General features: G+C 59.7%; 1 protein-coding gene across 4 annotated transcripts in view; it reads left to right on the forward strand.

Annotated features, from left to right (window-relative positions):
• The window catches only part of LOC144603142 (large proline-rich protein BAG6-like), a 96,416-nt gene extending 81,115 nt beyond the window's left edge, over positions 1 to 15,301 (forward strand). For all 4 annotated transcript variants that reach the window (XM_078416299.1, XM_078416300.1, XM_078416301.1 and 1 more), the window contains 7 exons: positions 10 to 134; positions 1,320 to 1,487; positions 3,744 to 3,812; positions 5,450 to 5,602; positions 8,758 to 8,865; positions 11,467 to 11,613; positions 14,994 to 15,301. In XM_078416299.1, coding sequence (XP_078272425.1) covers positions 10 to 134; positions 1,320 to 1,487; positions 3,744 to 3,812; positions 5,450 to 5,602; positions 8,758 to 8,865; positions 11,467 to 11,613; positions 14,994 to 15,089 — 866 coding nt within the window. In that variant the 3' untranslated portion in view covers positions 15,090 to 15,301. The remainder of the gene's footprint in view (positions 1 to 9; positions 135 to 1,319; positions 1,488 to 3,743; positions 3,813 to 5,449; positions 5,603 to 8,757; positions 8,866 to 11,466; positions 11,614 to 14,993) is intronic.
• Positions 15,302 to 15,516: the final 215 nt, after the last annotated feature.

The following is a 15,516-nucleotide window of genomic DNA, read 5'->3' on the forward strand; positions in this document are numbered from 1 at the left end:
GTGCCACAGACGCCACGTTTGGCCACGGGTTGCTGGAGCTGTGTAACGGTGCGTTGTTCGAGTGCCTGGCGCTGAACCTCTACTGTTTGCGGGGGGAGCAGAGCGCCCTGACCAACGTGATCAACGACAGGATCGTAAGTGACCGCCCCTCCCCCCTCCCCCCCCCCGTACCTCGGTACACCTGGCAACAAATTCAACTAAACTCAATCTAATATAAATCTAAATCAGTCACTGAAAGGAAGCATGCAGGTACAGCAGGCAGTGAAGAAAGCCAATGGAATGTTGGCCTTCATAACAAGAGGAGTTGAGTATAGGAGCAAAGAGGTCCTTCTGCAGTTGTACCGGGCCCTAGTGAGACCGCACCTGGAGTACTGTGTGCAGTTTTGGTCTCCAAATTTGAGGAAGGATATTCTTGCTATTGAGGGCGTGCAGCATAGGTTTACGAGGTTAATTCCCGGAATGGCGGGACTGTCATATGTTGAAAGACTGGAGCGACTGGGCTTGTATACACTGGAATTTAGAAGGATGAGAGGGGAAACATATATCATTATGAAGGGATTGGCCACATTAGAGGCAGGAAACATGTTCCCAATGTTGGGGGAGTCCAGAACCAGGGGCCACAGTTTAAGAATAAGGGGTCGGCCATTTAGAACGAAGATGAGGAAAAACTTTTTCAGTCAGAGATTTGTAAATCTGTGGAATTCTCTGCCTCAGAAGGCAGTGGAGGCCAATTCTCTGGATGCTTTCGAGAGAGAGCTGGATAGAGCTCTTAAGGATAGCGGAGTCAGGGGGTATGGGGAGAAGGCAGGAACGGGGTACTGATTGAGAATGATCAGCCATGATCACATTGAATGGCGGTGCTGGCTCGAAGGGCCGGATGGCCTCTTCCTGCACCTATTGTCTATTGTCTATTTAAGAATAAGGGGTCGGCCGTTTATGACTCGGAAGGCAGTGGAGGTCGGTTCTCTGGCTGTGGGGTGCCCCCGGTCACCAGTCCCGCTCACCAGTGGTGATCAGAGCCCCTGTCCGGGCTGGTCGAACCTTCTGCCACTTTGGAGCTTCCCGACATCGGACTCCACCCGAGACTGCGAGCTCCCCGATGTTGGAATCCGCGGGCCGCGCGGTTTGAGCGCCGATCCCAGGCGAGGGATCGCAGGCAAGTCCGTGGTGGGGCTCAAAGCCAGTCCCGAGCAAGGCCTCGCGCGACGTTAGGCCGGAGGCAGTCCCAGCCGCCAGCTTCCCGACGCTAGGCCGCCTCCCCTCCCCGCGGCGCCGCGCTGAGGACGCACCGCTGACGTGGAACGTCTGTCGCCCCGCAGCGCCGGATGTCCGCGGACGTGAACGCCTCGCTGGTGAACTGGCTGACCACCATGATGGCCATGCGGCTGCAGGTGATCATGGAGCACATGCCGGTGACCGAGGAGCAGATCCTGCACTACGTCCGGAGGAGGGAGCCTCGCGCACAGGAGGCCACTCAGCCTCCGCAGGTGAGAGGGCGGTGGGACAACGACGCTCGGTCAAGCCTCGGGCGCGGCGGTAGAGTCGCTGCCTCGCAGCGCCGGAGACCCCGGGCTCCACCCCGACTACGGCATCCACATCGGCGAGACCAAGCGCAGGCTCGGCGATCGCTTCGCTCAACACCTGCGCTCGGTCAGCGTTAACCAAACTGATCTCCCGGTGGCTGAGCACTTCAACTCCCCCTCCCACACCCAGTCTGACCTTTCTGTCATGGGCCTCTGTCAACTTATTTACATCGGCGAACCCAATCGCTCAGTCCACCTTAACCAACCTGATCTCCCAGTGGCTGAGCACTCCCACTCCCAGTCTGACCTTTCTGTCAAGGGCGTCCTCCAGTGCCATCGAGAGGCCCACCGGAAATTGGAGGAACAGCACCTCATATTTCGCCTGGGCAGCTTGCAGCCCAGCGGTATGAACATCGACTTCTCCAACTTTAGATAGTTCCTCTGTCCCTCTCTTCCCTTCCTCCCTCCCAGATCTCCCTCTATCTTCCTGTCTCCACCTATATCCTTCCTCTGTCCCGCCCCCCTGACATCAGTCTGAAGAAGGGTCTCGACCCGAAACGTCACCCATTCCTTCTCTCCCGAGATGCCGCCTGACCTGCTGATTTACTCCAGCGTTTTGTGAACAAATACTTTCGATTTGTACCGGCATCTGCAGTTATCTTCTTATACTCCACCCCGACTACGTGTGCCTGTCTGTACGGAGTTTGTACCTTCTCCCCGTGACCCGCCTGGGTTTCGTCCACCATTTGCACGTCATCCCACTTCTACATCCCGCAGCTCCGCTCTTGCTCCCCCTCCCCCCACTCGTAACAAGGACAGAATCCCCCTCGTTCTCACCTTCCACCCCACCAGCCAGCGGATCCAACAAATCATCCTCCCAACGTTTCCGTCAACTACAACGGGACCCCACCACTGGCCATATCTTCCCATCCCCTCCCCTCTCTGCGTTCCGCAGAGACCGTTCCCTCCGTAACTCCCTGGTCCGCTCGTCCCTTCCTACCCAAACCACCCCCTTCCCGGGCACTTTCCCCTGCAACCGCACGAGATGCAACACCTGTCCCTTTACCTCCCCCCTCAACTCCATCCAAGGACCCAAACAGGTGAGACAAAGGTTCACCTGCACCTCCTCCAACCTCATCTATTGCATCCCCTGCTCCAGATGTCAACTTATTTACATCGGCGAAACCAAGCGCAGGCTCGGCGATCGCTTCGCTCAACACCTGCGCTCAGTCCGCCTTGACCAACCTGATCTCCCGGTGGCTGAGCACTTCAACTCCCTCTCCCACTCCCAGTCTGACCTTTCTGTCATGGGACACTGTAGGCCCGGGGGCCGTTGTAGACCGGGACACTGTAGGCCCGGACGCTGTAGACCCAGGGGCCACAGTAGGCCCGAACACTGTAGGCCCGGGGGCCGCTATAGGCCGGGACAGTGTAGGCCAGGGGGGCGCTGTAGGCCCAAATACTGTAGGCCCGGGGGCCGCTATAATCCCAGACGCTTAGGCCCGGGGGCCGCTGTAGACCGGGACAGTGTAGGCCCAGACACTAGGCCCGGGGGCCGCAGTAGGCCCGAACACTGTAGACCCGGGGGCCGCTGTAGGCCGGGACAGTGTAGGCCCGGGGGCCACGGTAGGCCGGGACAGTGTAGGCCCGGGGGCCGCAGTAGGCCCGAACACTGTAGACCCGGGGGCCGCTGTAGTCCGGGACAGTGTAGGCCTGGACGCAGTAGGCCCGAACACTGTAGACCAGGGGGCTGCTGTAGGCCGGGACAGTGTAGGCCTGGACGCTGTAGGCCCGGGGGCCTCAGTAGGCCCGGGGGCCTCAGTAGGCCCGAACACTGTAGACCAGGGGGCTGCTGTAGGCCTGGACGCTGTAGGCCCGGGGGGCGCAGTAGGCCGGAACACTGTAGGCCCGGGGGCCACTGTAGGCCGGAACAGTGTCGGCTAACGGAGTGTGTTCGGGGACCAGGGCCGAGTGTGTTCGCCTAACGCAAGTGGCGTGATAAACCTCCTCCCGGCCTGGGCAGCTGCCATTGGTGGAGCGGGAGCACGTGGCCGTTGGCTGGGTGAGGTGACATGGGGCGCGGGGCGGTGACCTCACCTTGTCCCGTATTTGGGAGTGAGGTAGTTGGCGCCCCGAGCTGGAGTGACCGTTTCAGGGGCAGGGCCATGGGGCAAATCTCGGGTCACGGCGGTGATGTTGACTCTGATCTCACCAACCCAGGACATCTCAGAGGAACACACTGAGGATCGTCCCACGGACGCTGAAGAGACCGAGCAGGAAGTGCCGCAGGTAACGGGAACGCTTGGGATCTGGATGACTATGGGGGGTACAGGCTCAAAGAATCGTACAGCAAGGAAACAGGCCCAACTTGCCCACACGGACCAACGTGTCCCAGCTACACCTGTCCCACCTGCCCGCATTTGGTCCATATCCCTCCAAACCCATCCTATCCACGTTCCTGTCGTAACTGTTTCTTAAACGTTGGGATAGTCCCAGCCTCAACTACCTCCTCTGGCAACAATGTCCCACTAGTCCCACCTGCCCGCGCTTGGCCCATAACCCTCCAAATTTGTCCTCTCCATGTACTTGATTGTTTCTTAAACGTTGGGATAGTCCCAGCCTCAACTGCCTCCTCCGGCAGCTCGTTCCACACACCCACCACCCTCTGTGTGGGAAATGTTACCCCTCAGATTCCTATTAAATCCTTTCCCCTTCACCTTGAGCCTCTGGTCCCCTGGTCCTCGATTCCCCTACTCTGGGCAAGAGACTCTGCCCGATCTATTCCTCTCATGATTTTATACACCTCCAGAGTCAAATCAAGTCAAGTCAATTTTATTTGTACAGCACATTTAAAAACAACCCACGTTGACCAAAGTGCTGTACTAAGTTCAGGTGGTAAGAAAAACGAACATACAATGGCACACAAACATAACAGCACATACATAAACAGTTCACAGCGCCCCCTCAGATGGGCCTCAAAAGCTAGGGAGTAGAAATAGGTTTTGAGCCTGGACTTGAAGGAGTGGATGGAGGGGGCAGTTCTGATGGGGAGAGGGATGCTGTTCCACAGTCTAGGAGCTGCAACCGCAAAAGCACGGTCACATCTATAAGATCGCCCCTCATCCTCCTGCGCTCCAAGGAATAGAGACACAGCCTGCCCAACCTCTCCCTGTGGCTCAGACCCTCCGAGACCCATCAAGGGTCTGAAGAAGGGTCTCGGCCCAGAAACGTCACCCGTTCCTTCACTCCCGAGATGCTGCCTGACTGTCCCGCTGAGTTGCCCCCAACTTTTTGTGTCTTTCACCGAGATCCTCAGACGCTGGTTTGAATCAGAGACAGACACAAAGTGCTGGTATTTATTCACAAAATGCTGGAGTAACTCAGCGGGTCAGGCAGCGTCTCTGGAGAGAAGGAACGGGTGACGTTTCGGGTCGAGACCCTTCTCTCCCGAGATGCTGCCTGACCCGCTGAGTTACTCCAGCATTTTGTGAATAAATACCGTTGATTTGTACCAGCATCTGCAGTTATTTTCTTACACAGAGTGCCGGAGAAACTCAGCGGGTCAGGCAGCATCTCTGGAGAGAAGGGTCTCGACCCGAAACGTCACCCATTCCTTCTCTCCTGAGATGCTGCCTGACCCCCTGAGTTACTCCAGCACTTTGTGAATAAATACCTTTGATTTTGTACCAGCATCCGCAGTTATTTTCTTACACAAAGTGCTGGAGTAACTCAGCGGGTCAGGCAGCATCTCAGGAGAGAAGGAATGGGGTGACGTTTCGGGCCGAGACCCTTCTTCAGGCTGACTCCCGAGATGCCGCCCGACACGCTGAGTTACTCCGGCATTATGTGTCGATCGTCCCGTGGAACCTTCCCCGCCCGTTGTGCCCGTCTTTGTGACCGCTGGTCTTTCCCTCTCCCCGGGACAGAGGAAGGAATCGACGGCCTCTCCATCCCCGGCTACCACCGCCGAGGAGGTGATGTCCAGCGAGCCGGCCGTGACGCTCGGAGCCGACGCCAACGTCGCGCACAGGGAAGGTGCCGAGGCAGAGACCGAGACGTGGGTGGCTGCTGTCCCACCGGTGAGTCCATGCCCCTCCTCACCCTGCCGCACGGCAACACCGCCATCCCTCCCGTCCCCACCTCCCCTCCTGTCCCCACCCCTGTCCCTCCCGCCCCCACCCCTGTCCCTCCCGTCCCCACCCCTGTCCCACCCCACCCCTGCCCCTCCCGTCCCCACCCCTGTCCCTTCCGTCCCCACCCCTGTCCCTCCCGCCCCCACCCCTGTCCCTCCCGCCCCCACCCCTGTCCCACCCCACCCCTGTCCCTCCTGTCCCCACCCCTGTCCCTCCCGCCCCCACCCCTGTCCCTCCCGCCCCCACCCCTGTCCCACCCCACCCCTGTCCCTCCCGCCCCCACCCCTGTCCCTCCCGTCCCCACCCCTGTCCCTTCCGTCCCCACCCCTGTCCCTCCCGTCCCCACCCCTGTCCCTCCCGTCCCCACCCCTGTCCCACCCCACCCCTGCCCCTCCTGTCCCCACCCCTGTCCCTTCCGTCCCCACCCCTGTCCCTCCCACCCCCACCCCTGTCCCTCCTGTCCCCACTCCTGTCCCTCCCCTCCCCACCCCTGTCCCTCCCGTCCCCACCCCTGTCCCACCCCACCTCCCCTCCCGCCCCCACCCCTGTCCCTCCCGTCCCCACCTCCCCTCCTGTCCCCACCCCTGTCCCTCCCCTCCCCACCCCTGTCCCTCCCGTCCCCACCCCTGTCCCACCCCACCTCCCCTCCCGTCCCCACCCCTGTCCCTCCCGTCCCCACCCCTGTCCCTCCCGTCCCCACCTCCCCTCCTGTCCCCACCCCTGTCCCTCCCGTCCCCACCCCTGTCCCTCCCGTCCCCACCCCTGTCCCACCCCACCCCTGCCCCTCCCGTCCCCACCCCTGTCCCTCCCGTCCCCACCCCTGTCCCTCCCGTCCCCTCCCCTCCCGTCCCCACCCCTGTCCCTCCCGTCCCCACCCCTCCCCTCCCGTCCCCACCCCTGTCCCTCCCGTCCCCACCCCTGTCCCACCCCACCTCCCCTCCCGTCCCCACCCCTGTCCCTCCCGTCCCCACCCCTGTCCCTCCCGTCCCCACCCCTGTCCCTCCCGTCCCCACCCCTGTCCCTCCCGCCCCCACCCCTGTCCCTCCCGTCCCCACCTCCCCTCCGTCCCCACCCCTGTCCCTCCCGTCCCCACCCCTGTCCCTCCCGTCCCCACCCCTGTCCCTCCCGTCCCCACCCCTGTCCCTCCCGTCCCCACCCCTGTCCCTCCCGTCCCCACCCCTGTCCCTCCCGTCCCCACCCCTGTCCCTCCCGTCCCCACCCCTGTCCCACCCCACCTCCCCTCCCGTCCCCACCCCTGTCCCTCCCGTCCCCACCCCTGTCCCTCCCGTCCCCACCCCTGTCCCTCCCGTCCCCACCCCTGTCCCTCCCGCCCCCACCCCTGTCCCTCCCGTCCCCACCTCCCCTCCCGTCCCCACCCCTGTCCCTCCCGTCCCCACCCCTGTCCATCCCGTCCCCACCCCTGTCCCTCCCGTCCCCACCCCTGTCCCTCCCGTCCCCACCCCTGTCCCTCCCGTCCCCACCCCTGTCCCTCCCGTCCCCCACCCCTGTCCCTCCCGTCCCCACCCCTGTCCCACCCCACCTCCCCTCCCGTCCCCACCCCTGTCCCTCCCGTCCCCACCCCTGTCCCTCCCGTCCCCACCCCTGTCCCTCCCGTCCCCACCCCTGTCCCTCCCGCCCCCACCCCTGTCCCTCCCGTCCCCACCTCCCCTCCCGTCCCCACCCCTGTCCCTCCCGTCCCCACCCCTGTCCCTCCCGTCCCCACCCCTGTCCCTCCCGTCCCCACCCCTGTCCCTCCCGTCCCCACCCCTGTCCCTCCCGTCCCCACCCCTGTCCCTCCCGTCCCCACCCCTGTCCCTCCCGTCCCCACCCCTGTCCCTCCCGTCCCCACCCCTGTCCCTCCCGTCCCCACCCCTGTCCCTCCCGCCCCCACCCCTGTCCCTCCCGCCCCCACCCCTGTCCCTCCCGTCCCCACCCCTGTCCCTCCCGTCCCCACCCCTGTCCCTCCCGTCCCCACCCCTGTCCCTCCCGTCCCCACCCCTGTCCCTCCCGTCCCCACCCCTCCCCTCCCGTCCCCACCCCTCCCCTCCCGTCCCCACCCCTGTCCCTCCCGTCCCCACCCCTGTCCCTCCCGTCCCCACCCCTGTCCCTCCCGTCCCCACCCCTGTCCCTCCCGTCCCCACCCCTGTCCCTCCCATCCCGCCCTCCTTCCTGGTCAGGACGGGTGTCACGGGGAGAAGGAACAGGGTACGGAGATGGATCAGCCACGACTGTGTGGCGGACTAGACTTGACGGGCCGAATGGCCTACTTCTACCTCGACAAGGCCAGCAGCACAATCACGGACCAGTCTCGCCCCCCCCGGCCACTCCCTCTTCTCCCCTCTCCCATCGGGGCAAGATGTACAGAAGTGTGGAGACGCACACCTCCAGATTCAGGGTCAGTTTCTTCCCGGCTGTTATCAGGCGACTGAACCATCCCACCACAACCAGAGAGCAGCGCTGAACTACGATCCGCCTCATTGGTGACCCCTCGGACTATCCTTGATGGGACTTTGCTGGCTTTACCTTGCACTAAACGTTATTCCCTTATCGTGTATCTGCGCGCTGTGGACGGTTCGATTGTAATCGTGTGTTGTCTTTCCGCTGACTGGTTAGCACGCAACAAGAGCTTTTTGCTGCACGTGAACTGAAACTGAACTCAACTGAACCCCACCTGCCCGTGTGTTGTACAGGGCACCGGGTTCGACACGTGTGACCAGGGTAGCCAACTGTCCCGTATTAGCCGGGACATCCCATATATTGGGCTAAACTGGTTTGTCCCATATGGGACTGCCCTTGTCCCGTATTAGGCCCAGGGGGCGCTACCTTGCCTGGACTGTCGCCCGGACAGTGTAGGCTCGGACTCTGTAGGCCCTGACTCTGTAGGCCCGGACTTTGTAGGCCCGGACAGTGTAGGCCCGGAGTCCCGGGTGCCGCCTAACGGAGGTTGCCTAGCAACCCGCCTCCCAGCTCGGGCGGCCGCCATTGGTGGAGAGGGAGCACGTGGCCGCTGGCTGGGCGTCGCCTTTTGTCCTTTATTTGGGAGTGGAAAAGTTGGCAACCCCCGCGTGAGAAAGAGAGACAGTGCGATGTTTGTGTTTCAGGAGTGGGTGCCGGTCATTCGACAAGACATTCAGAACCAGAGGAAGATGAAGCCTCAGCCCCCCCTCAGCGACGCCTACCTCAGTGGAATGCCAGCCAAGCGTAGAAAGGTAAGAACCCCCCCATCTCGCCCTCCCCGTCCTCCCCCGGCTGCCCAGTCCACCATGCAGCAGATTAGCCAACTCCGAAACACAGACAGATAGCTGCAGGCGTAGGCCATTCAGCCCTCCGAGCTAGCACTGCCATTCAATACGATCATGGCTGCTCACCCTCATCCCCACAGATGCTGCCTGACCCACTGAGTTACTCCAGTGTTTTGTGTCTATAAGCTGTTCCTGTACCTGGAGGTCATGGATTTTAGGCATCCTAGACCTTAAAAGTCACAGAGTCGTACAGCGTGGAAACAGGCCCCTCATAGAAACATAGAAAATTGGTGCAGGATTAGGCCATTCGGCCCTTCGAGCCAACACCGCCATTCAATAGTCTTTCCAGGTGAGACAGAGGTTCACCTGCACCTCCTCCAACATCATCTATTGCATCCGCTGCTCTAGATGTCAACTTCTCCACATCGGCGAAACCAAACGCAGGCTCGGCGATTGTTTCGCTCAACACCTGCGCTCAGTCCGCCTTAACCAACCTGATCTCCCGGTGGCTCAGCACTTCAACTCCCCCTCCCACTCCCAGTCTGACCTTTCTGTCATGGGCCTCCTCCAGTGCCATAGTGAGGCCCACCGCAAATTGGAGGAACAGCACCTCATATTTCGCCTGGGCAGCTTGCAGCCCAGTGGCATGAACATTGACTTCTCCAACTTTAGATAGTTCCTCTGTCCCTCTCTTCCCCTCCTCCATCCCAGATCTCCCTCTATCTTCCTGTCTCCACCTATATCCTTCCTCTGTCCCGCCCCCCTGACATCAGTCTGAAGAAGGGTCTCGACCCGAAACGTCACCCATTCCTTCTCTCCTGAGATGCTGCCTGACCTGCTGAGTTACTCCAGCATTTTGTGAATAAATACCTCAGGTTTGTACCAATTGGCTTGGTATAAGTGTAAATTGTCCCTAGTGTGTGTAGATTGTTAGTGTGCGGGCATTGCTGGTCAGCGCGGGCTCGGTGGGCCGAAGGGCCTGTTTCCACGGTTGTCCCGCCCCCCTGACATCAGTCTGAAGAAGGGTCTCGACCCGAAACATCGCCCATTCCTTCACTGCTAAGATGCTGCCTGACCTGCTGAGTTTCTCCACCATTTTGTGAAATAGATACAGCTATTCAATATGATCATGCTGCTCACCCAAAATAAATACCCCCTTTACCCCATATCGTTTGATTCCGTTAGCCCCAAGAGCTCTATCTCGCTCTCTCTTGAATGCATTCAGACAATTGGCCTCCACTGCCTTCTGAGGCAGAGAATTCTACAGATTCACAACTCTCTGACTGAAAAAGTTTTTCCTCATCTCCGTTCTAAATGGCCGACCCCTTATTCTCAAACTGTGGCTCCTGGTTCTGGACTCGCCCAACATTGGGAACATGTTTCGACTTCTGCCGAGGCACCCGACTCGCGCAGAAGTCGATGGAAGGAGCTGGAAGGCCCCGCGGCCGATCCATGCCGGGCGATGGAAGGCCCCGCGGCCGATCCATGCTGGGCGATGGAAAGTCCCGCGACCGAGCCGTACCAGGCGATGGAAGGCCCCGCGGCCGAGCCACGCCGGGCGATGGAAAGTCCCACGGCCGAGCCGTACCGGGCGATGGAAGGCCCCGCGGCCGATCCACGCCGGGCGATGGAAAGTCCCGCGACCGAGCCGTACCGTGCGATGGAAGGCCCCGCGGCCGATCCATGCCAGGCGATGGAAGGCCCCGCGGCCGATCCATGCTGGGCGATGGAAAGTCCCGCGACCGAGCCGTACCAGGCGATGGAAGGCCCCGCGGCCGATCCATGCTGGGCGATGGAAAGTCCCGCGACCGAGCCGTACCAGGCGATGGAAGGCCCCGCGGCCGAGCCACGCCGGGCGATGGAAAGTCCCACGGCCGAGCCATACCGGGCGATGGAAGGCCCCGTGGCCGATCCACGCCGGGCGATGGAAAGTCCCGCGACCGAGCCGTACCGGGCGATGGAAGGCCCCGCGGCCAATCCATACCGGGCGATGGAAAGTCCCGCGGCCGATCCATGCCGGGTGATGGAAAGTCCCGCGGCTGATCCACGCCAGGCGATGGAAAGTCCCGCGGTCGATCCATGCCGGGCGATGGAAAGTCCCGCGACCGAGCCGTACCGGGCGATGGAAGGCCCCACGGCCGAGCCACGCCAGGCGATGGAAGGCCCCGCGGCCGAGCCACACCAGGCGATGGAAGTCCCCACGGCCGAGCCACGCCGGACGATGGAAAGTCCCGCGGCCGAGCCACACCAGGCGATGGAAGGCCCCACGGCCGAGCCACGCCGGGCGATGGAAAGTCCCACGGCCGATCCGTGCCGGGCGATGGAAGAGATTTATTAAAAAAGAAAGGTTTCCCCACCCCCCCCCCCCACATATACACAGCTAAAAATAAACTACTACCCACATCTAACACTAACACATAGACACAAAAAGAAAGAGGACAAACAGACTGCCGGTGAGCCGCAGCCCCATGGCAGCACAGCCATCTTGGAACTCGGAACTGTATGTCTAAACCAAACCAAACCGAACCAAATGAAAGCTTGGTGCGCCGCGTTGTCCGTGTGTTACAGACCATGCAGTGTGAGGGGCCGCCGCTCTCGCTGGCCGACGCCGTGGGCAAGGCCGCCAAGGCCGTGGGCGTGAAGCCGGTCACCAGCGCGGACAGTCTGGCCAGGGACCTGGAGAGGACAGAGGCTCAGGAGGCCTACCGACAACAGGTAGGGGCCGGGCAGCGGTCAGACAGTGGGGCGGGGGGGGGGTGGGGTGGGGTGGACAGGTAGGGGCCGGGCAGCGGTCAGACAGTGGGGCGGGGGGGGGTGGGGTGGACAGGTAGGGGCCGGGCAGCAGTCAGACAGTGGGGCGGTGGGGGGGGGGGGGGGGTGGCCAGTGGGGCGGCGCGGCGGTAGAGTTGCTGCCTCACAGCGCCAGAGACCCGGGTTCCATCCTGACTGTACAGAGTTTGTACCTTCTCCCCGTCACCTGCGCGGCGGGTTTACTCCGGGATCTTCGGTTTCATAGAAACATAGAAAATAGGTGCAGGAGGAGGCCATTCGGCCCTTCCAGCCAGCACCGCCATTCAATGTGATCATGGCTGATCATTCTCAATCAGTACCCCATTCCTGCCTTCCCCCCATACCCCCTGACTCCGCTATCCTTAAGAGCTCTATCCAGCTCTCTCTTGAATGCATTCAGAGAATTGGCCTCCACTGCCCTCTGAGGCAGAGAATTCCACAGATTCACAACTCTCTGACTGAAAACGTTTTTCCTCATCTCTGTTCTAAATGGCCTACCCCTTATTCTTAAACTGTGGTCCCTGGTTCTGGACTCCCCCAACATTGGGAACATGTTTCCTGCCTCTAACGTGTCCAACCCCTTAATAACCTTATATGTTTCGATAAGGTCCCCTCTCATCCTTCTAAATTCCAGTGTATACAAGCCTAGCCGCTCCAGTCTTTCAACATATGACAGTCCCGCCATTCCGGGAATTAACCTAGTAAACCTACGCTGCACGTCCTCAATAGCAAGAATATCCTTCCTCAAATTTGGAGACCAAAACTGCACACAGTACTCCAGGTGCGGTCTCACCAGGGCCCTGTACAACTGTAGAAGGACCTCTTTGCTCCTATACTCAACTCCTCTTGTTATGAAGGCCAACATTCCATTGGCTTTCTTCACTGCCTGCTGTACCTGCATGCTTCCTTTCAGTGACTGATGCACTAGGACACCCAGATCTCGTTGTACGTCCCCTTTTCCCATCTCGTGTAATGGGTGACCCAGGCTTTACTGTTAGGGTAGAGACAGAACCAGCACAGCAGTACACTAGCTCTCTCCTGCACACACTGGGGACAATTTCCAGAAGCCAATTAAACCCACAAACCTGTAGGTCTTTGGAGCGTGGGGGGAAACCGGAGCGCCCGGAGATAACCCACACAGGTCAAGATTTCAAGATCAATATATTGTCACGTGTACCAATTAAGGTACAGTCAAATTTGAGTTGCCATACATACAGCTGTACTAAGTGAAAAGCAACAGCCACATAAAGTAAAATTTGACACAAACATCCACCACAGCGGATTCCACGTTCCTCACTGTGATGGAAGGGGGAGAACGTACAAACTCAGTACAGACAGCGTCCGAAGTCAGGATGGAACCCGGGTCTCTGGCGCTGTGAGGCAGCAACTCTACCGCCGCGCCTCCGTCAGGCAGCATCTCTGGGGAACGTGGACAGGCGAAGCTTCGGGTCGGGGCCCTTCTCGGGTAGGGGCCGGTGTGGCCAGGACTAGAGGGTGTGAGCTACAGGGAGAGGTTGAGCAGGCTGGGTCTCTATTCCATGGAGCGCAGGAGGACGAGGGGTGACCTTATAGAGGTGTACAAAATCATGAGAGGAATAGATCGGGTAGACGCACAGAGTCTCTTGCCTAGAGTAGGGGAATCGAGGACCAGAGGACATGGGTTCAAGGTGAAGGGGAAAAGATTTAATAGGGATCTGTGGGGTAACGTTTTCACACAAAGGGTGGTGGGTGTGTGGAACAAGGAAGTAGTTGAGACTGGGACTATCCCATCGTTTAAGAAACAGTCAGACAGGTACATGGACAGGACAGGTTTGGAGGGATATGGACCAAACGCAGGCAGGTGGGACTAGCGTAGCTGGGACATGTTGGCCGGTGTGGGCAAGTTGGGCCAAGGGGCCTGTTTCCACACTGACTAATAATAATTTTAAAATCTCAATTAATTGTGTATACAATTATGAGAGATAGACGCACAGAATCTCTTGCCCAGAGTAGGGGAATCGAGGACCAGAGGACATAGGTTCAAGGTGAATGGGAAAAGATTTCATAGGAATCTGAGGGATAGCGTTTTCACACAGAGGGTGGTGGGTGTGTGGAACGAGCTGCCGGAGGAGGTAGTTGAGGCTGGGACTATCCCAACGTTTAAGAAACAGTTAGACAGGTACATGGATAGGACAGGTTTGGAGGGATATGGGCCAAACGCAGGCAGGCGGGACTAGTATAGCTGGGACATGTTGGCCGGTGTGGGCGAGTTGGTCCGAAGGACCTGTTTCCACACTGTGTCACTCTGTGACTCTAAATTAATGAATTATGTCACGTTAATTTATTGATTAAGGTGAAGGGGAAAAGATATAATTGGAATCTGAGGGGTAACGTTTTCACACAGAGGGTGGTGGGTGTGTGGAACGAGCTGCCGGAGGAGGTAGTTTAACAGTTGGACAGGTACATGGATAGGACAGGTTTGGGGGGATATGGGCCAAGGGTAGGTGGGACTAGTGTAGCTGGCACGTTGGCCGGTGTGGGCGAGTTGGGCCGCAGGGCCTGTTCCCACGCTGCGTCACTCTGTGGTTAACCCCCGGAATGGTGGGACTGTCGTATGTTGAAAGACTGGAGCGACTAGGCTTGTATACACTGGAATTCAGAAGGATGAGAGGGGATCTTATGGAAACGTATAAGATTATTATGGGGTTGGACACGTTAGAGGCAGGAAACATGTTCCCAATGTTGGGGGAGTCCAGAACCAGCGGCCACAGTTTAAGAATAAGGGGTCGGCCATTTAGAACGGAGATGAGGAAAAACTTTTTCAGTCAGAGAGTTGTGGATCTGTGGAATTCTCTGCCTCAGAAGGCAGTGGAGGCCAATTCTCTGAATGCATTCAGGAGAGAGCTAGATAGAGCTCCCTCTATAAGGATAGCAGAGTCAGGGGGTATGGGGAGAAGGCAGGAACGGGGTACTGATTGAGAATGATCAGCCATGATCACATTGAATGGCGGTGCTGGCTCGAAGGGTCGAATGGCCTCCTCCTGCACCTATTGTCTATTATTGTCTATGATCACGGTGAACGGCGGTGCTGGCTCGAGGGGCCGAGTGGCCTCCTCCTGCACCTGTTGTCTATTATTGTCTATGATCACGGTGAGTGGCGGTGCTGGCTGGAGGGGCCGAGTGGCCTCCTCCTGCACCTATTGTCTATTATTGTCTATGATCGCGGTGAGTGGCGGTGCTGGCTGGAGGGGCCGAGTGGCCTCCTCCTGCACCTGTTGTCCGTTGACTGGTGTCCGTTGCCGATTGTCTTCCCCCCTGCCTTCCAGATCCAGTCGGACATCCAGAAGCGGATCAGAGAAGACCCCGAGTACAGCCCACAGCGGTTCCCCAACACGCACACCGCCTTTGAGGAGCGCTCCTAGTGGCGGCGACAGCCAGCGAGCGGAGGGTCGGCAGGTGGAGCAGCCTCCGCCGTGCCGTGAAGCCCCCTCCCCCCTCGCTCCCCGCCACTTTTAACCACCCGCTGGACTCTGGCCATCGCACTTTCTGTTGTTTTGTTCTGAACCTTAAATAAAGTACCACAGTCCAGGGACTCCCATCTCACCTTTCAACGGGTCCAAACTTCACTCTTAAACCTCTCGGCTCCTTCCGACTCAATTCCTACAGGGGCGGTCGCGGTGGCGCGGCGGTAGAGTTGCTGCCTCACAGCGAATGCAGCGCCGGAGACCCGGGTCCCATCCCGACCACCAGCGGAGTTTGTATGTTCTCCCCGTGACCTGCGTGGGCTTTCTCCGAGATTTTTTAGATTTAGATTTAGAGATACAGCGCGGAAACAGGCCCTTCGGCCCA

This window comes from Rhinoraja longicauda, chromosome 19, assembly GCF_053455715.1.
Source record: "Rhinoraja longicauda isolate Sanriku21f chromosome 19, sRhiLon1.1, whole genome shotgun sequence".
NCBI lineage: Eukaryota > Metazoa > Chordata > Chondrichthyes > Rajiformes > Arhynchobatidae > Rhinoraja > Rhinoraja longicauda.